This window comes from Pongo abelii, chromosome 11 (assembly GCF_028885655.2).
Source record: "Pongo abelii isolate AG06213 chromosome 11, NHGRI_mPonAbe1-v2.0_pri, whole genome shotgun sequence".
In the NCBI taxonomy this organism is placed as follows: domain Eukaryota; kingdom Metazoa; phylum Chordata; class Mammalia; order Primates; family Hominidae; genus Pongo; species Pongo abelii.
In genome coordinates this window covers 141640292-141661005 of record NC_071996.2, presented here as the reverse complement: position 1 = coordinate 141661005, position 20714 = coordinate 141640292, and the positions used below count along the sequence as shown (strand labels likewise).

Sequence of the window (20714 nt, the reverse complement as noted above, 5' to 3'; positions counted from 1 at the left end):
TCATGAAGATATTAAAAATAACTTCATGCTAATACACTTAACAACTTAGATAAATTTGATTCCTAGAACATTTATAGGAAATAAATCCTAGAAAAATATAATTTGCTGAAAGCAACACATAAAAAGTAGAAAGCCCTAGTAGTTCTATAATTAAATAAATGGAATTAGTAATAAAAAACCTTCCCTCAAAGAAACAGCCAGATCCAGAGGATTTCACTAGTGAATTCCACAAAACCTTTAAAGAAAAAAATAAGTCTAATATAACCAAAATGTCTCAAAAAATAGGAAAAGAGGAAACACTCCCTAATTCATAGCATATTTTGATACCAAAATCTAACAAGGATAAAACAAAAAAAGGATATTCCATGCCAATTTTACTCAAGGATATAAGGCCAAAAATCCTAAACAAAATGTTAGCAAATTGAATTCAGCTATATTTAAAAGGAATAATATGTCATGTTGAATTTATTCCAGGAATGCAAGGTTGGTGTAACATTTTAAAGTAATCAGGGTAGATGCAGGTATTCTAATGCTGGGTATACACATCCAAAAGATTTGAAGGCTGGATCTCAGAGATATTTACACAACCCTGTTCGTGGCAGCATGATTCACAACAGTCAAAAGGCAGAAGAACCCAAATGTCCATTAACAGATGAACAGAGAAAGAAAATGTGGTATATACATACAATGGAATATTATTTAGCTATAAAAAAGGAAATTCTGACGTGTTACAACAGGGATGAACCTTGAGGACATTATGCTAAGTGAACTAAGCCAGAGACAAATGGATAAATACTGTACAATTCCACTTATATGAGTTATCCTAAGTCATCAAGTTCATAAAAAACAGAAAGTAGAATGTTGGTTGCCAGGGGCTGGGAGAAAAGGGAGATGGAGAATTGCTGTTAGATGATGGCCACAGAGTCTCAGTTTTACAAAATGAAAAAGTTGTGGAAATTCTGCTGCACAACAATGTGAACAGACTTAACGCTGATGAAGTGTATGCTCAAAAATGGCTAAGATGGTAAATTTTATGTTATGTATTTTTTAATCACAATTTAACAATTTTGAAAAAAATTAGTGTAATTCACACCATTCAAAGGATAACTAGGCCAAGCACGGTAGCTCACGCCTGTAATCCCAGGACTTTGGGAGGCCGAGGTGGGCGGATCATTTGAGGTCAGGAATTCAAGACCAGCCTGGCCAACATGGTGAAACCCCGTCTCTACTAAAAATACAAAAATTAGCCAGGTGTGGTGGTGCGTGCCTGTAATCCCAGCTACTCAGGAGGCTGAGGCAGAGGTTGCAGTGAGCCAAGATCGAGCCTCTGCACTCCAACCTGGGCGACAGAGTGAGACTCTGTCTCAAAAAAAAAAAAGAATAACTAATGTGATATACTGAAACATAAAACCTGTTAAAAATAACCATCATTCCTCTTTAGAGGTTGCTGGAGGATCCACTCATTGTTTTGACATTTTATTTTTAAATGGGAAAAAGCTGTCAGAGCCAAGAGGCATCTAAGGAGACTTGATAACTAGATATAATACAGCATTCTGAATGGGATCCTGGGACAGAAAAGGGACATTCGGTAAAAGCTAAGGGCATCTGAATGAAGTGTGGGCTCTAGTTAGTAACACTGTGCTAGTTTGGTTCACTAATCGTGACAAATGTACTGTACTAACATAAATTGTCAAGAATGGAGGAAAAGGCCGGGCATAGTGGCTCACACCTGTCATCCCAGCACTTTGGAAGGCTGAGGTGGGAGGATTGCTTGAGCCTAGAAGTTTGAGGCCTGCCTGGGCTCAGCATAGTGAGACTCCCATCTCTACAAAATTTTTTAAAAAAATTAGCCGGGTGTGGTGGCGTGCGCCTATAGTCCCAGCTACTCAGGAGGCTGAGGTAGGAGGATTGCTTGAGCCTAGGAGTTAGAGGTTGCAAACGGTGATGACACGCTGTTGTGTGTTTTGAAATCCACAGTAAGAAATTTTAAAGGGAAGAAGTCTCTGTTTTGAGGCTTGAGTAATTTTCTTTTTACAGAGGGAAGGTGAGGAGCCTGAGGATTCAGCTGATTTATTAAACTTCTTGGGCTCCTATCGAATATTTCATTTGAAAGAAGATTTTGCTGCTTTAAAAAAGCTTGAAAACCACTGGCCAGGGGCCACTTGCCCCCTTCTGAGCCGAGGTCTCCTGGGGGCCTGCCTGAGCCACTCAGCAGAGCTCCTCCTGCCACCAGCTACCTGTCAGGGACACGCCTCCCAGGGCCTTCGGGTCACCCCTCCCCCCACTTCCTATCTCTGTCTAGGTTGGGGACAGCGACTGGGGAGACAGAGCTGGGTTGTGCAGAGCTGAGTGGACGGGGGATGGTGAGAGGAAGGGCGGTAGTTGGGGGCCTCAGAGAAAGATGCTTTCAGCAGCGCTGCTGGGAGCGGGGATTGGGTTTCCTCCGCATTCTGCCAAAAGCTCAGCTCCGCAGGGAATGCGCGCCTTCCGATGGCTCTGCGGCTGCACCGTGTGTGATTCTTTCAATGGCACTGCTGAGAGTGGGTGACCCGGGGCCCCAGGAAGACCTTGGGTTCCAGCTAGGAGCAGTTGTCTAGACTCGCAGACCCAGAATGCGATGGTTGGTTGCCCTTCCACGTAAAATCCCCCAGACTAGCCTTGCAGAGGCCTGGAGCACGCTTCTGGCTCCAGACTGAGCAGCCTGAGCCCAGGAGACCTCATGGAGGTGAACAGACCCGACACTGCTCAGGACTGGATGGGGCTGGGGAGAAGTAAACTGTGTGCTTTCTCCTGAGATGGGGCCTTGCCTTTAGATGAGGTCGACATCGGGTGGGCACCTGTGTAGGGCCAGCGGCTTATGGCTGCACCCACCCTCAAAGGCTGGGTGTGGTTCTGATGTTGTTGAACATTTGAACACCATCCCTGCCTACGCGGGGTTTTTGGATGTCGTGTCCTTGAGGCTGGGCCATGTGAGCCCCCAAGATTTATCCGGGTAATAGCAAAGGGGCTGACATCACACCCCTGCCACAGCTCTGCTCCCAGGCTGCTCACGGCAGAGGGTCCGCCCCAAGGGCTCTTCTGAGAAGACTGTCACCAAGAACAAGCCCTGACTGGGCACGAGGGAGTTTCTGCGCGAAGGGAGGGAGCATGGTACGCAGGACGAGAGCATAGAGCTTGGATCTTGCCACTTGACCCTGGGCTCTTGACCTTGGGCAAGTGACGGTGCCACTCTGAGCCTCAGTTTACCCATCTGTAAAAGGGGGGTCATCACTCTTACAGGTTTGCTGTGAGGGTCAGTGACACAGCACTGGGCATGGCTGGCACTTGTGACTGCTCACCCTGTCTCCCTCGCACCCACCTTACCTCCATCTGCCCGTTCTCTGCTGCGTCGTGGAGGGGGGTCCCACCCCAGGAGTCTCTCAGGACGGGGGCACCCATCAGCAGGAGTCGGTCTAGAATGGGCGTGTGGCCGCCTCGGGCTGCAAAGTGCAGGGCCGTGGCCCCCTCATTGTCCCGTGCGGTGAGTCCGATGTCGGTGAAGGTGACCTGGAGAAGAAGGAGCAGAGGGAGGAGCCACCCTCCCAGGGAGGAGGCACACAGAGTGGGAGGGGCTCGGAGCAGAAGTGAAAGTGGACCCTGGCTGTGCCTCTCAGGGCACAGGGTACAACCTCAGGAAATCCCAGACAGGGCTGGCTCAGCATGTGCGTCCCCGTCACCCTGGGGCAGCAGGACCTCTGGGGTCCAGGTGGGGATGAAGTGAGCACAGTAGCTTAATTTGGAGACACCATGGTCCCAAATCTGAAAGCAAACATCATGGCAAATGAAAACACCTAGGGAACAGTAAACATGTGTTTGCTATGAAGGAAAGACAGAAGGAAAGAAGGGAGGGAGGGAGGGGCAGAGGAGGAAAGAACTTCATTTGGCCCGAGGGTGGCGCTGCCTTGTTGGGCATTTGCACTGAGCCCCTTTGCTGGAGCAGTGGGTCCTGTGGCCTCCCTCCAGGGCCTGGATTCGAGCCAGGCAATGAGGTTTGGGGCCCCGACCTGCCGGCCACCACCACTGGAGCGACTTGAGGCCAGCCCTGCCTCTTGGGGCCTCATCTGCCTTCTGAAGGGCCTCCTGCTCTGGTCCACAGCACCAGCCAGGTGACAGTCCTCTACACTAACTCGCTGAAACCTGTGCAGCTGGGACAGCCATGGGGCCTGGGCCTGCCATGGGCCTGCCATGGGCCTGCCCCCATGGCAGCCCAGACAGAGAGGCCTTCCTGACAGAGAGGCCTCCCCACTGGGGAGAACAGCAGAACCGTCAGCAGCCCCTGCCACCTTGGGTGTGAGTGCCTCCTAGCGCAGCCAGGGTGCTCCTGACTCATCAGTACTCAGAAGTGTCTGTAGGGCAAAGCACAATGAGCTGGAAACAGAGACAGCCGTGGGGCTCCTTTGCATCTGGAGTGGCCTCTCTGGCCCTGAGACCCCGAGGCCTGCCCGCCTTCTCCCCAGGAAGGGCTGCTCATGCCTCAGCACATTCCCAGGGGCTCAGTGGACACCCTGCTTCCCTCCCTCAGGACATCCGTGGTGAGCTGCTGCTGCTCTGCCCGCTGTGTGCAGCTTCTGCTCATCCCAGGAGCCAGGCATAGTTTGGGAGGCTGAGGTCTGGAGTGAATGGGTCAGAACTGCTGGAGGGGCAAAGGGAGGACGGCCAGGGTGGGACCCAGGTCCAGAGAGCCTCCTTTAGGGGAGGCCGCTCCAGCAGGATGAGCTGGAGAGGCCGCTCCAGCAGGATGAGCTGGAGAGGCAGCCCTGGGGTGGGGAGGGGCGCACTTGCAGGCGAGGCCCCGGGAGGGACTATAGTCTCCATGAAGGGAGGCTAGAGGCCAATTCAGGTGGCCCTGGGGACAAAGTGGGCAGGCTGGCACCAGCCTGAGGACCTTGGGGTCACGGGGAGCAGGCCAGTGCCATCCTGAGTGCCTGGGGGCACGGTGAGCAGGTGGGACCCGTCCCAAGGGCCTCAGGGCCATGGTGAGCAGCAGGCACCATCCTAAGGGACCAGGCCCCCTGTTCCTTCACTTGCCCATTGGTTCAGTAAACATCTCCCGAGCCTGACCGCGTGCCAGGTGCGGGGAACGTAGCAGGTGGCGAAGTCCTGCACCCACGGAGCTCCTGGTGCCTACACCCCAGCAAGTGGAAACCACCACCAAGGCCAGGAGTCAGACGTGCCGTGTGCCCGGTGCTGGTGCGCCGGCGGGGAGGAAAGCAGGAGTGAGGATGGTCTTGGCAGGCGGCTCCCCCCGGTAAACCAGCTGGGCAGGGAAGGCTCCAGGGGCACTGGGGAGCTGTGTGCCAGGCACAGGGTGCAGCGCATGCAAAGGCCCTGGGGGCAGAGCCAGCCTGGCTTGCTGGAGAAGGAGCTGGAGCTGAGTGGGTGGGAGCCAGGAGACGGGAGGCCCCAAGCAAGCATGGGAGGTCTGGGGGCGGGCAGCTCTCACTTCTCCATCAGCAGCCACAGTGACCTTCCAATATGCCAGTCAGATCCTGCTGCTCCTGGCTCCGAGCCTTCCGTGGCTCCCCAGGACCCTCAGGAAAGAGCCCCAGTCCTCCCCGCGCCTCTGTTTGCCTTTCCTGCCCACCCCGGGCCCCATGGGCCAGGCTCTCCCCGCCTCTGAATGAGCTGTGCCCCCCTCAGGAAGTTGCTGTGGGCCCCACTCCTTGTCCGGCTGTCTCCTGTCCATCCTCAGTTCTGCCCCCAAGTCCCCTCCTCAAAGACGGCCTCCCCTACTCTTTTTTTTTCTTTTCTTTCTTTCTTTTTTTTTTTTTTTTTTGAGACGGAGTCTCACTCTGTTGCCCAGGCTGGAGTTCAGTGGCGTGATCTTGCCTCACAACAACCTCTGCCTCCCAGGTTCAGGCAGTTATCCTGCCTCAGCCTCCTAAGTAGCTGTGATTACAGGCCCCACCTGCTCTGCTTTTCTGTTGTAGAGGCAGGAAGTCCCCAGCACCCCCTTGAAGATGGCACCTCCCCAACCCCAGCCACTCTGCTCTGGGGTCTCAGGTCTTCCTTCCCCAAAGAGGCCAGAAGTGGAGAAAGGTGGGGACTAGCCTGGGATCTCAGGCGGCAGGGCCTGAACAAGTGGCCGAGTGGCCCGAACTGGGCACTGCTGGTGTGGGCGCAGACAAAGCAGCTGGGCCACCACCAACTGTGAGAGCACCAGGGAGGCCTACCAGGACTTCCAGGGAGAGAGGGACTAGGAGAGCCCCAGGGGAGCTGTGGCACGACCCCACGGAGCAGAGTGCACTGCAGGTGGTCAAAACTTCCGGGGCCCAGCCTGGCTGGGGCTGCAGGTTCTCGGGAGCCATGGACCAGCTCATCGGATGCTCCAACAGCCCTGCGTGTCCCCACTTCACTCTGGAGCCCCCATCTAGGCTCCAGGCTCTGCTTGCTGGAGGGCCCACACTCCCTGGATGTCCCCTTCCCACCTCTGGCACCTACTAACCAGCCAGACAACGAGGGAGTAGTGGCCGCGGGCGGCGGCAGCGTGCAGGGCGCTCATGCCGTCGAGAGCAGGAAGGTGCACGTCAGCGCCACAGTCTTTCACCAGGAACTGGGCCAGGTGCAGGTGGCCCTCCTGGCAGGCCAGGTAGAGTGGGGAGGCGCCACTGTGTGTCCGCCGGTTCACGCTGCTGCAGGGAAGGGAGGGTTTGGAGGCCCAGTCCCTACCTATGGCTGAGCCCATCCCTTAGCTGCTCGGACTTCACCGCTGCCCTCTGGCCCTGCCCGTGATGACTGAGTTTCCCACATGCTTTCCAGCTGCTGCTGCGGGGTTCCCCCCTCCAGGTTGCTCCCCCAGGTGGCTGTGCAACCCCACTCTCCTATCCTTCTGTCCTTTTCTGGGGACTCCTGGGTCCAGGTCTGAAACATGCATCTTCTTAGACCTGAGGGGTCACAGTCTTGGCTTCCAGGTTCTCAGCAGTCCCAGTGGAGGCCCAGGATTGACCCCCGACTCCCTTAGGGGTTTCCCTCTGCCCTGTGCCCTGTGGCAGGTGGTGCTGGGTGCCTGGTAGCTGTGGCAGCCTGTGATGAGCTGAGGGTTGCACTGGCTGGGCTGGGGTCGCAGTGGCGGCGTGGAGGCAGGGCCAGCATCGCTGGGGAGGGTCAACTCTTGGGCTCGTGCCTGCTTTCCCACCAAGCCTGCTGACCACGCCACCCTGTCCCAGACCCTCTACCTCCGGGCCCTTCCCCTCTCAGGAGGGGAAGCTGGGTAGTAATGAAGGGATCTCACGAGCACCCACACCTGCTCCCCACTTCTGATAGACGAATCTGAGCAACTCAGGGTCCACCCCAGAGGAGAGTCCAGTCACAGGCCTCAGCTGGCAGAGGGGAAACAGAGGCTGGGAGCTGATTGGTCCAATGGCTTGCACCTGGGTTTGAACCCCCCTCCCCTCACAAAGTCCCTGCCAGTACCAGCCCCCTAGCAGCCTCTCCCCTGCTCCTAGCAAGGGGGACACAGGACCTTGGTGTCTGTTTCCTGGCCCTGGACCACACAGGGATCGTCCCCTGCACCTGCAGAGGCTGAGGGTCCACTCCCTCGTGGAATGTGCCCCAAAGGGCTGCCAGTATGCCTTGGTGCCCTTCTCAGGAGAGGATCCGTGCTTTCACCGGACTCTGCCAGGTGTCCTTCGCTGCATCCAGGGTTGGAACAGGCAGTGTCCAGCGCGGTGGCTGGGAGCAGGCCGTGATGCAGCCAGTGGGTCGGGGGCAACTGGAGGGGGCATGGTCTGGCCAGGGGCAGCCACCTCTCGGCTGCTGCTGGTCAATGCCAGGTGGGAACTAGGCCAGGGGTACAGGACCTTCCCATTTGTGTGTGTGTGTGTGTGTGTGTGTGTGTGTGTGTACGCATATTAACATGAAGCCTCCTGGTTTTCTTCTTTTTTTTTTAGATAGGGTCTTGCTCTGTCGCCCAGGCTGGAGTGCAGTGGCACAATCCCAGCTCACTGCAACCTCCACCTCCCAGACTCAAGTGATCCTCCCACCTCAGCCTCCTGAGTAGCTGGGACTACAGACACTCACCACCATGCCTGGCTAATTTTTAAATAAATTTTTTGTAGAGATGGAGGTCTCGCTACATTGCCCAGGCCAGTCTTGAACTCCTGGGCTCAAGCAATCCTCCAGCCCCAGCCTCCCAAGATGCTGGGATTACAGGCATGAGCCACTGTGCTCGGCCCAAGTCTCCCAGTTTTCAATGGTGGAAACTTCTTTAAAAGCCGTGTGGGTCTGAGAGAGACTGTGGCCAGCTAAGGCTGGGGGTGGTGTGGACACTCTGGGGAAAAGCCACAGAAGCGAATCCCAAAGGCCTTTGCCAAGCGGTCCAGGACGGGAACACCCGGGAATGAGAACCCGATTCCACAAGCAAGCTGTCGGGGCTTGTCCTGGAGCTAAGCAGGTGTGGGGGACTGAGGCCTCTGGGGCAGCGACAGGAAAATGAGATGCTGCCTCGAAAAGAGAAGAGCCGTGGTCAGAGGTAGGTGGGTCCCTGGGGGACAGGAAGGTTCGCCCTCAGCCAAGACAGTAGGAGGCGGAGGGCCTGTTCCTATGACAGCAGTGACATTTGTAAGCAGGGCGAGGACTGGAGGCGCTTCCAGGTGGGGAGAAGGCCGTCTGCCTCACTGGCTGTCCTGACCCTGGTCCTTCCTCGTTGCCCATCCACCAATTCCAGCAGGGGGCACAGGGCCCCGGAGATGAAGAGGCCAGCGCCCGGCTCTAGGGGTCCCAGCGCAGGGGTGGGGCAGTGCAGAGGCAGCTCCAGCCTCTGTGTCCCCAAGTCCACTAGACAGTCCCCACTCCTGTCAGGTGATGGGAGGGTGCCCTCACAGGTTGCCAGCTGCCCATATCCCCAGCTGTTTTAGGTCCCGAGATGCCCCCAGGTGGGGCCAGAGTTGCCCTGGGCATCACAGCAGCATCTTGCCATCGTCACCGCCCCCAGCCACTCTCCAAGCTGAAGCGCTGGCCTGTGTCCCCTTGGGCCCTGGCATGGCACCGCCACTGCCTGGCCTGTGGGTAGAGGCCTCATTGCCCTTGGCTCCTGCCAGCTCACCCCCACAGTGACAGCACGCCTGCCTGCAGGATTCACCTCAAAGGCCACCAGCCTGTCCTCTTGGCCCTCCTTGGTGCAGCTTCCCCTTGGCCAGCTCGCCCCAGGCTGCCCCCCAGGCGGGACTTTGGGCTCCTTACCTGCCATGCGCGGCTGTCAGGAGCTTCAGGCAGGTCAGGTCCCCACTGACGGCGGCATGGTGCAGTGGCAGGGCTCCCTCTCGGGTCTCTAGCGTGGCCGAGTGGCCCTCGTGGAGCAGCCACTCCACCAGCACTGGATGTCCAAAACGGGCGGCCAGGTGCAGCGGGGAGATGCCCGAGGCATCTTGGTCCTACCAAGCCCCAGGCAGGTCAGTGAGTTGGGGGTAGGCTGTGAGGCCAGAGCCAGAGCCAGCTGCCAGAGGTGGGCCCTGGGCGAGGGCTCACATTGCCTGCAACCCAGTGAAGGGGCTTCCAGCTCCTTCCTCCTTCCCTCCGTTTCTGCCTGCAACATGGAGAGAGGTGCTCCCTGCTGGGACTGAGGTGAGAGGAGGGCCAGGACTCAGGTCCAGGTCTTGGGAGGCCACCTCTGGCAACCCTGCCCTCTCCTGAGCCCCTGTCCGCAGTGTGGAGAAGGCCCTTTCCCACTCAGTCAGGTGCCCGCAGACACCCACCCACTCTGCTCATGGTCAGAAAGGCTTCCCAGGACACCTGCCTCTGGCTGGTCCCCTGCCCCAGTGCCCTTCCGCTGGCCACAGGGTCCCGGGGCCAGGCAGGGAGCGTTCCCACCACAGGTGTCAGGGGTCCAGCAGACCTGGGCCTTCTCCAAGGGCCCTGTCAGAATGGATCCCCAGCAGGCACAGCTCCCACCTGCTGCCCTTGGGTTTGGCAGAAGGGCCAACAGGAACAGGATGCTGGGCCGGGACTCTCAGGCGCTCTGGCGAGCCAGGTGCTGGGGAACCTTCCCACTCCGTAGTCTCAGCAGGCCCCACCGGCCCCCACCCCAACTCTGACCTCTGGGCGGCGTTCTAAGGCCGGTCAGTCCTGCTCACCCTCAGCCCTGAAAGCTCCACAGGGCTGAGCGACAGCCCTAAGGCCCTCGCCTGCACAAAGGGGACTGGGCAGGCAGGATAGGGGAGGGGGGCCCAGTAAAAATGCTCCGGACAAGACGATCACCATCAGCAGCCCTCACTCCCGTCCCCCAGGGCTGGCGCCCAGCTCTCAAGCCCAAGTTCCCACAGTGCTTCTATAAAGATCCCTTTCTAGACCCTTTGGGAGGCAGGCCCTGTGGACCAGGCCTGATCAGAGACAGGGGTCCTGGTATCTGGCAAGACCCCCGCTGGCAACGCCCAGCTTCCTGGCAGGGGAGGTGATAACAAAATTTAGGAGGTGTTCTTGGCTCTCAAGCCTTTGTGCTCTGAGAGGTGTGGGGTAGAGACGGTAACCACTGACGGAGTCCCCAAGAGAAACAAAGGGCCCAGGGCTGTGGAGCCCGGGGTGGCCAGTACTCTGAGCCTCCGTGGCTCACACCTCCCTGGTTCCCCAGCCAGGTTCGTGGAGCCAGGCTGCCCCATCCCCGCTCACCTGCAGACCGCAGCCCCCCTCGCGGACCAGCCAGCACAGCTCGGCCAGGCTGCCCGTGGCAGCGGCGTCATGCGCTGGGGTGGCCCCGTTGTGGGCCCGCTGGTTGCCGGGCAGCTGGGCCCGCTGCACCAAGAACTTGATGCAGTCCAGGTGGCCAGCCCGGGTGGCATGGTGAACCAGGCTGGCCCCCAGAGCATCGGTGATGCCCGGGCCCAGGGCGCCAGCCTCCAGCAGCTGCTCCAATGTCTCCACATCCCCATCCTTGGCGGCCACGAGTGCCCGCTGCTCCTCCATCCTCTGGCCCGGGCTCTCGGTGGCGACTCATGCACAGGCCGGGGCTTCCTGTTTCAGACGTGGATGAAGCTGCCGGCTCTGGTTACCCGATAAGCCGCCACAGGGCAGATGGGAGGTGGCGGGGCGGGGTCGGGTGGGGGGACAGGCCTTGAGGACCTGCCCAAGCCACTCCCACAGTGTGAGAGTGCCAGGTGCCTGGAGCTGGGAGGATGGAGTACAGGGCACAGGCAAAGGCCCACACCAGGCTAGGTCAGGGCTGGGTATGGCCAGCAGAGAAAGGAGGCTGGCTCTGAGGCTGCTCAGATCTGTTCAGACAGCAGGAACCCGCCTCTTCATCTGCGGAGCGAGGGCTGAGGACACGCGCCACTGAGCTTCTCACAGGAGCCCCGAGTGGCCTGGGAGATGGTTCCCCCAATTCTCACAGAAGGGCAGACCCCCAGCTGCCACCACAGTGTGTCTGAAGTAAAGGGTGCCCAGTAGGTCTACATATTTGGCTGTGTTGACACCCACAGAGCTGAGCGCCCCGCCTCTGGATCCCGGCCCTTGGCCCTGGAGGCTCCTAGGAATCTCTGGGGACATAGTGGCTCCACAGGGCCTGCGACGGGCTCAGGACCCTGACTTGGGTGTGTCCAGGCCTCTCAGGCGAGAAAGTGTCAGCCCCTGCCTCGGCCCCCTCTCCAACTACACTGACCGAGTCTCTGGGCTGCAGCCCCAAGGGCCCAAGTACATTTAACCCCTTTCCAAATTGTTCTGGACAATCCATAGTTCTTCTTTACGGAAGTCAGGACCACCGCAGCCTCTTCCTGGCAGCAATGGGAAGCTGCAGATGGGGGACCCATTACATTTGTAGGGGCTTCCAGAGACACAGTCTCAAGCTGGATTTCCGGGCTAGTGCATCATCACACAACGGTGACCTGGGGGCTGCTGCACCCCTGGCTTCTCCCCCACAGGCTCCGTCAGATCGTCAGATGACTTCATGCTGAAGCGCAGCGCCCACTAGAGAAACCACAGGATCCCCAAGCCGGGCACTGAAATCTTTTATTCGTTAATTTAGTTTCTGGCAAGTGTTTCCTCAAAATTATCATGTAGTTCCTTGAACCGTAAAACCACACATTAAAAATGTTATTCCACTGAAAATGACTCCTATGCAAATATCGACATGTGATGTGTGTCCAAATGCCAGAGCATTTTGAGAAAAGAATCCTCTGCAAATAAAATTAAGGTAAAAGCTGAGTCAGGGATGATCCGATTCCCACCCCAGGAATGACCCAGAGCTCCACCAGCTCAGCGAGGTTGGAGCTGAAACCCTGAGTTAATGATCAAAAGGGACAAGACAGGAAGGCCTGGGGACTGTGGATGGGGAAGCGCGCAGCCCTGATTACCAGTGGGTGGAACAGGGTCAGGCTTGGGGAAGCAGGAGGGGTGGTGGGCAGTGGGCGCTGAGCAGAGCAGGCCTGGCCGAGGCTGGGGGCCACTGTGCACTGAGGCCAGAGGAGCAGGGTGGTGAGGGCAGCTTTGGAAAGGGACTAAAAAGGGCCTGAGAAGAAACCACTCTGGAAAGGTGCATGTGCGAGGCCATGATCAAAACAAAAAAATCGAGTTTCCTATGTTCATGATAGCATTTGGCTGACAATGAGTTATAAATACTTGGATTCTATCTTCCAGATAAAAACACCTTCCAGGAAAGGGCACTCACAACAGGCTTGCCCAGTTCCCAGTGGGGAGGGTGGATGAAGCTGAAGTGTTTCCGCTTCACCACTGGAGGACGGTTCTATGTGGGCGGTCCTATGCGGGCGGTCCTATGCGGCGTTGGTGTCCTGGGCCCTGTGAGCTCTGCAGGGGTCCAGGGAAGGAAACTGGGGGTGCACACTCGCAGGCACTCCAGGACAAAATGCAGAGGGGGCATGAGACAGTCATCCTGGCACAGCCCTCAGGAGGGAACTGGAGGGACAACTCGGTGCCCTGCTACGGGCTTCCTAGAAGCGGCGCGGGGAGGGCGGCCCCGGCGCTAGGCTTGGTCCTCCAGCTGCGCCACGGCCTGCTTCAGGTCCTGCACGACGAGGTCCACCTCAGCCCTGGTGGTGCTGCGGCCCACGCTGAGCCGGAGCGCGTTCCTGGCCACGTCGAAGGGGACGCCGTAGCTCAGCAGCACTGGGGACGGCCTGGGGAGGGCGAGACCGAGCTGCAGCTGCTGCTGAGGGCACATGGAAGAGACACAGCCCCCCCTGCTCTGGACCACTCCCCCAGTGGGGCTCTGCCCACCCGGGTGCGCGCCTGCCCCGCCTGGCATCCACCTCCTGTTGAAATCCCAGACCAAGCACACCCCTAAGACCACCCACATCAAGTTGCGGCTCAGAGTCGCCCCGTTCTCCCTGCAGAGTTCTCTTGCACTTGGCACTCCCAGGTGACACTGCCTCCCTCTCACACTGAGCTCTGGGGCCAGGGGCTCTCCTGTCCTTGAGGGGTCTGAGGTCCTGGAGAACACGGATGCCGACACAGACAGTGCCTCACCCATGAGGCCCGCCTGAGCCACTTGGTAACTTCATGGCACCTGGCACGGGGCTTTGCAGACACTAGGGACCCAGTCAGTATCTAGCTATGAACAGATGACTGCGTGGGGACGTCCTGAAGCAGAGCTGTTGGAGGCTCGAGATGTGGGCTCTGTCAAGGGGCCTGCCCTCATCACACCCGGGCCCCTTTCCTCCCCTGCCCCCCACCCCCAACGCCTCCAAAGGGCCTCATCCTGCCCCTCCTTTTCCCTGGAGCCAGGCCCACCACTGTCTCGCTCCAGGTGCTCCTGCACAATCCCTCCGCCCTGACCTTGATGACCACGTGCTGCTGGCTACAGTTCCGCTCTCTCCCCAGAGCCCTGTGTTCTTCCTGCGTCCACTCCGACCTCCCACAGGGGCCTCACATTTTCAGCAGGTCAGACCCGGAACCGCTTCTCCCCTGCTGCCAGCAGGCCGCTGCTTGGGTGCCCTACGCCCTCTACCCCACAGTCTCTGCCAGGCAGCCCACCCGCTCACCCGGGCCCTGCTATCTGAGAATCTCTGCTGCATCTTGCAGATGGCTGATCTGACACCTGAGTCTGCTCACACCACGGCCCTCAGGGCTCCCACTTCCGTGAGGTTTAAGTAAGCACTGACACTCGGGCCATCCCCGCCCCAGCCCGCCCCAGCCCTCCCCAGCCCCAGCCACACTGGCCCTCCAGGCCCTGCCCCCGCTGCCTTCAGAACTGAGCACGAGAAGCCCCCTTCTCCCGCACAAGTCCTAGTCCTTCAGATGGCAGCTTGGAAGTCACTTCTTCCAGGAAGCCCTCCCTCTGCCCCTCCTAGGGCCCAGACAGGGCTGTCCTTCACCAGCCAGAGTGCGGCCCAATGGCCGGATCCTGCTGCCTGCCCACCACACCCAGTGCCCAGAGGACCCCTATGCCCTGGAGTGGGCTTGTGAAGAGCACTTACTGGTCCCCGTGGTCCGAGTGGCACGCGGCCCCCACACTGGCCATCAGCACTCGGCACTGCGCAAGCACCACATGGCCTGTGGAGACAGAGCACATGCCCCTGAGATGGGGCTCCAGTCAGGCCACCCTTCTCTCCCTTCCCGGGGTCCTGCTGGGCGCAGGCTGCTTCCCTCCCTCTGTGCCACCTGGTGGAATTCCAGCGCTGGCCATTCTGGCAGCTGGGGAGAGATCTCACAGCAGGAGCCGAAGAAAATACTTCTTTCTCCCTTGGCTGCAGAAACGCAGACACTATTCTGCCTCACAAAGCTGGCCTTGAAAATCGCATTTGTAATCAACTGCCTGCTAAGACACCTGGAGTCCTGACCTGCTCCTTCCTTACAAGCTGGCAGTCCCGGCAATATCATGTCTCCACCTGTGTTCTGGATGGTAGAGACACGTGGGAGTTCTATTAAGCCAGAAGGCATTTCCCTCTTTCACAAGCACAGCGATTAATGACTGCTGATGTGATTAACATGAAAATTTCAGCCAGGTGCAGTGGCTCACACCTGTGATCCCAGCACTTTGGGAGGCCAAGGTAGAAGGATTGCTTAAGCCAGGAGTTTGAGACCTGCCTGGGCAACACAGGGAAGCCCTATCTCTACAAAATATTTTTTAAAAATGAGCCAAGGCCGGGCATAGTGGCTCATGCCTGTAATCCCAGCACTTTGGGGAGCCGAGGCGGGTGGATCACCTGAGGTCAGGAGTTCGAGACCAGCCTTGCCAACATGGCAAAACCCCGTGTCTACTTAGAATACAAAAATTAGCCCAGTGTGGTGGCAGGCACCTGTAATCCCAGCTACTCTGGAGGCTGAGGCAGGAGAATCGCTTGAACCTGGGAGGCGGAGGTTGCGGTGAGCTGAGATCACACCGCTGTACTCAAGCCTGGGCAACAAGAGTGAAACTCCATCTCAAAAATAAAAAAGTTATCCAGGTGTGGTGGTGCGTGCCTGCAGTCCCAGCTACTAGAGAGGCTGAGGCAGGAGGATCACTTAAACCCAGAAGGTCAAGGCTACAGTGGGCTGTGATTGCGCCACAGCACTCCAGCCTGGGTGATGACAGAGTGAGACTCTGAATCAAAAAATAAATAAATAAAATGAGAACCTCTGTCTCATTTAAAGTAACACAGGTAGTCATTGGACACAAAGTCTGACCCCAGAACAAGGGGAACGTGGACAGAGAACTCTCCTTTCCATGGTGAGGAATCTGAGATGGTCAAGGAGACCAAGGCTTCACTGCCCACAAGAGCGCATTTCAGCCCAGGTTCTCATGAACGCAGCCATCATGACGGTTACCCACGGGTTCTTCTTCATGGGCCAAACACGACTGCTGGGTTTCTCTGAGTGATCCAGGAAGAAGAAAGAAGCAAAACTTTCATCTTCTAAGAAGTCAAAAACTTGTCTACAGATGCAGCTCATCGTGATCTCAGGGCCACTATAACCTCCTCCCAAATGACACGCGGCTGGTCAGTCACCTGGACTTCCACTCTCAGGGAGTCAGGGCAGACCAGGTTTTAGGTGCATCTGGGACGGGGGTGATCCTAACCGCTCCTAGCCGAGGCAGATGTTGCAGGAAATCCAGATTTGCACTTGATCCTTACTCTGCCAGTTATTTTTGTTGTTTTTTGTTTGTTTGAGACAGACAGAGTCTCACTCACTCTGTCGCCCAAGCTGGAGTGCAGTGGCTCAATTATGGCTCACTGCAACCTCCAGGTTCAAGCAATTCTCCTGTCTCAGCCTCCCGAGTAGCTGGGACTACAGGTGCACACCACTATGCCTGGCTAATTTTTTGTAGTTTTTGGTAGAGATGGGGTTTCTCCATGTTGGCCAGGCTGGACTCGATCTCTTGACCTTGTGATCAGCCTGCCTCAGCCTCCGAAAGTGCTAGGATTACAGGCATGAGCCACTGTGCCCAGCCTCTGCCAGTTTTTAAAACTGATCGCCTCCCCTTTCCCTTACTCTAATAAAATATTTAATAAAAACTGCCAACAAAATAGACAAATGTCTAGAATTTAATGTTGCTTCCTTCCCTGACGGCTTTTGGGGCGGTGCTAACGCCAGACACGAGAGTTCGCCACAGTCCACATCCCAGCAGCAGCAAAATGGGCCACGTCAGGGAGAGGAGGGGCCGGCGGCGAGAGCCCTATGGACCACAGCACAGCCACCCGAGCCTGCTCTTGGCAACCCCAGCAAGGCCCTCTGACAGCCCGAGCTGTGTCATGCTCAGGGCAGGGCAAGTGGGAGTTGCGCTGGTTCGGACCAGAATCCATGCACCGCGGGAGCTGTGCTCACACTTGGAAAGACCAGGGTGAGGGGCCGTCACCTTGAAGCCGGGGTCCCCGGATGGAGAAGTTGCAGGTGTTGGGAAGCCGCTGGGTGCCTGGAAACTGGCTATTCAGATGGATTCTCTTCTGACCGAATTCAGCCTGAAAAAAATAAGTGAAATATTTGGTGACAGCTTCAAAGCCACCACCACCAGCAACTGTTTGAAATTTAGACTTTTCCAGAAACACAACCTCAGCAGGTGCATACTTTTCAATCAGCATCTACCGAGAATAGTTATGGGTACAGACTATGGAAAGCAAAGTTAATTAGGAGAAAAACCAAATATTCGGAAACATATGAACCTTCCACATAAACCATGAAGTATACCACCTCTGCATATTTGATCCTGTGTCTCTGAAAAAGATCATGCCCCTGGCCTAGGGTCCTGCTTTCGGGGTTTCAGATCCCCATGTACTTCCCGCCACTGTTCTTTCTTCCCTCACTGTGTCCTGCTGAGTTCCAGGCTACGCTGCAATCCCCACAGGTCCTGGGGTCCAGGAGCACCACGCCCCCTCTCTCTGGGCACCTGCCCCACACACCCTCCCCCTCCTGATGCCCACCCCATGCTGCGCTCACTTCCAGCCTCTCCTCCAGGTAGTCGCGGACGTCCCTCATGTGGGCCTCATAAGCCTCGCAGTTCTGGGTCACCAGCTCCGCGGCCTGGGGGCAGACACACAACGAGTGGATGCACAATTCTTGCAAAACAAAGGAGGGCAAAAAAGCTTTCAATGGTACAGGTGGCATTTCCTGAAACTGCTCATTCTCCTGACAGTCACAGACAGGACATATTTTTTGAGTGCTGCCATTTGGAGGGTGTGCAAGTGCCCCAGAAATTGACTTCACCAGGCACCTCCTGACAGCGCCAGGCACTGGAGATGCCCCAGCAAAGCAGCCCTGAAAGGGATCCCAACCCTTGAGGAGCCAGCATCCCAGAGAGGCAGACGGACAAAAGCAGGGGAAGAGGGGAACAGACTCCTACCCACTAGTGGGCGCTGTGAAGGGACCTCGCAGGCCCAAAGTGGGGTGGTGACAGAGCTGGCTGCACAAGGGCAGGGAATGGCATCCCAGCAAGGGCTTTGAAGGGAACAGACAGCCATTCTGACTCTAGAACAGAGGGGCCTGGTGTGGCGGGTGGAGAGTGCGGAGGGGGTAAAGGCGCAGGGACAGATCGACAGGCCCTGCAGGCCTGGCCATGGGGCAGACGCAGTGAGGCTCTGAGGGAGGGATGTGATGGTCTGACTGGCCTGTGTGTTGGTCACTCTGTGGCCGTGTGGCAAATGGCAGCAGCAGGCCCCCAGGAGGCCATGGCAGGCATCCAGACCCTTGGTCTAGGGTTGGTGGCCATGAAAATGGACATGAGGCCGGCAGTGGGTGTATTCTGGAGTCCAGACAGGACAGGACAGGTGCTGCTTGAGAGGCAGGGACGATGACAAGGAAGGACTGAGGGCATCTCCTGGACTTCAGAAGAGAGAACCTGGATAGTGGAAGATGCCCAGGGTGGGCAGAGGGTAGAGGACAGCGGTCGGGACAGGTTTTGAACTCAGAGGAATGGGTCTCTCAGGAGATGGGCCAGGGCCTAGCAGAGATGTCAAGTTCAAAGGCAGGAGCACAGGCTAGCATCACAGTGACGGGACGGACAGACAGATCCACAAGGGGTGCAGGGAAGGGCTGCCAGCATGCAACCAAGGCAGAAAGGAATGGGTGTGAGAAAGCACACTGGGGAGGGCATGTGCAGGATGGAGTCCAGGCTGGGCGGCGGAGGGGGGCTGTCTAGAGCACTGGTAGCATTGGGGTCTGGGCTGGGCGAAGCTGAAGAACCAGTGGGGATGTGGTGCTGGGGCTGGGGGTCTTCAAGCACTGTGAGCTGAGGCTCTATCTAGGAAGCTGTTACCATGATTCCTATCTGGCAGGGGGGATAGCCAGGACTCAGGGAGTTCCAGCGACCTGACCCAAGGCACATGGTGAGTGAAGCTTCGAGCCAGGATTTGAACCCTGGGTATTTCAAAGCCTGTGGACTGCACCACTACTTCATCATTCAGGTCAACACAAGCAGGTACTGGACTCCACTTTAAACACACTCTTCCGGCCGGGCGCAGTGGCTCACGCCTATAATTCCAGCACTTTGGGAGGTCAAGGCAGGTGGATCACCGGAGGTTAGTTGTTCGAGACCAGCTGGCCAACATGGTGAAACCCCGTCTCTACTAAAAATACATAAATTAGCCAGGCATGGTGGTGCATGCCTGTAGTTCCAGCTACTTGGAGACTGAAGTGGGAGAATCTCTTGAACCCGGGAGGTGGAGGTTGCAGTGAGCCAAGGTTGTGCCACTGCACTCCAGCCTGGGTGACACAGTAAGACTCCATCTCAAACAAACAAACAAATACACACTCTTCCTTCTAGTAAATGTAGCCTTAGTTATCACTATTAATAATTTTGAATATTCTAAGTAACAGGGAATCCATTCATACTCTTCCCAAGGCCCGGCCTCCTGGGCGCCAAGCCCTTTCTCTGTACTGGGGATGCTGAGGCCGACATGGCCAAGCCCCTGCTCTCGGGGAAGCAGGAGGTGGCGCATACATCTGAACACACTACAGAGAAACATCAGATAGGGGAAATAAAGCAGTGTTAGGGATAGAGAGTGACAGCAGGGGACATGGGAGGACCAATGTAGGTGTGGCTCATGGAGGGTTGCTTGAAGGTGGTGGCCTCTGAGCAGAGCCTGCAGAGTAAGGGAGCAGCCTGCACACGCTGAGGTGTGACCAGTACCTCTGCCTTCGCACAGCAAAACCTGAGCCTGGTTACTGTCGCAGAAGCAGGACAGGCCCCAGTGGAGGGCTGGTGGCAGGTGCTGGATTGGCCACCCCACAGACCAGTCGGGGACAGAACGTCGATGGTGTGGGGGCTGCCGACGCCTTTGGGAGTGGTGAACCTGCGGCCTGACGCTTCACCTCTGCTGTAACAGTATCACAGTTTCTCATGTCAGAAGAGACAGAGACAAGGAGTTTTTCCCTTTTAAATGCTAAATAAGTGCCACTAATCCACAGATCTGAAAAAGTACAGCTCTCCAGGTTGATAAATCAGATTCTAGGCTTTTTCTCGTCAGTCCGCTTATGAGATCACGAATATGATCTCCCTAAAGCCCCAGATTCCTACTACAGCGGCTGGGGACACTGATGACAAAGCAATCAACTCGTCTCCTCAAGCTCACCAGGGCTCACCTTCCCAAGGCCGGCAATCATTGGGGTGTTCTCTGTCCTGTAAGAAACAAGGGATTAAGCAAGAATAAACAAATGTCTCAGGAAGGAATCCTGTCTCCATGAAAGTCATTGTGTTAAGATAAAAACAAACTCACGCTACATCTTTCCTAAGCACGCGCCATGTGGCTATCTCAATGGCAGCTGCAGGCCCCAGAAACTTCCCCTGCCAAGTTTTCACTTGCCCTGGCCCAGTGAAGGTCAACGAGGCCCACTGTGGGTGACGTGTTGGGTGTTCACTGTGACAGTTCTATCTGGACCCTTTTCCTATCCAAAGCAAGCACTCTGCCTCCTGCAGGCCCCAAGGCACAGCTCTCTTTAGTCCTCACTGCCAAACCAGTATAGTATGGAACAGGGGAGAACTCTTTGTTCTCAACATTTCAGGCATCAGCAAACAAGAGGGGTGTGTCTGTGTGTGTGTGCGTGTGAGCGCATGTGGGTGTGTGCACACACAGGAGATGGGCAAGAGACCCCTAAAAACAATGGCTTGCATACTCTGACCTAACAAACCGAAAAACAGAATTCATTATCCTATTTTCAGGAAAAAAAATTAACTTAATAATTAATTTCTTAATTTTTTTTTTTGAGATGCCCAGGCTCTGTTGCCCAGGCTGGAGTGCAGTGGATCTCGACTCACTGCAACCTCCACCTCCCGGGTTCAAGTGATTCTCCTGCCTCAGCTTCCGGAGTATCTGGGATTACAGGCA

General features: G+C 56.7%; 2 protein-coding genes across 6 annotated transcripts in view; both read right to left on the bottom strand.

The window, feature by feature from the left end:
* ESPNL (espin like) overlaps positions 1-11867 on the bottom strand; it is a 32523-nt gene extending 20656 nt beyond the window's left edge. Inside the window, exons 1-4 of the mRNA XM_024243595.3 lie at positions 10642-11867; positions 9220-9410; positions 6485-6671; positions 3364-3546 (exon numbers count right to left, since the gene is read on the bottom strand). Of these exons, the coding sequence (XP_024099363.2) occupies positions 3364-3546; positions 6485-6671; positions 9220-9410; positions 10642-10935 (855 nt within the window). The 5' untranslated portion in view covers positions 10936-11867. The remainder of the gene's footprint in view (positions 1-3363; positions 3547-6484; positions 6672-9219; positions 9411-10641) is intronic.
* Positions 11868-11956: 89 nt separating this feature from the next.
* Positions 11957-20714, bottom strand: part of SCLY (selenocysteine lyase) — a 40115-nt gene continuing 31357 nt past the window's right edge. For 2 of the 5 annotated variants that reach the window (XM_024243814.3, XM_054550066.2), the window contains 5 exons: positions 19972-20008; positions 17332-17415; positions 16754-16856; positions 14397-14472; positions 11957-13097 (listed from right to left, as the gene is read on the bottom strand). In XM_024243814.3, coding sequence (XP_024099582.2) covers positions 12944-13097; positions 14397-14472; positions 16754-16856; positions 17332-17415; positions 19972-20008 — 454 coding nt within the window. In that variant the 3' untranslated portion in view covers positions 11957-12943. The other 3 variants (XM_054550065.1, XM_054550064.2, XM_054550063.1) reach the window with 3 other exon arrangements.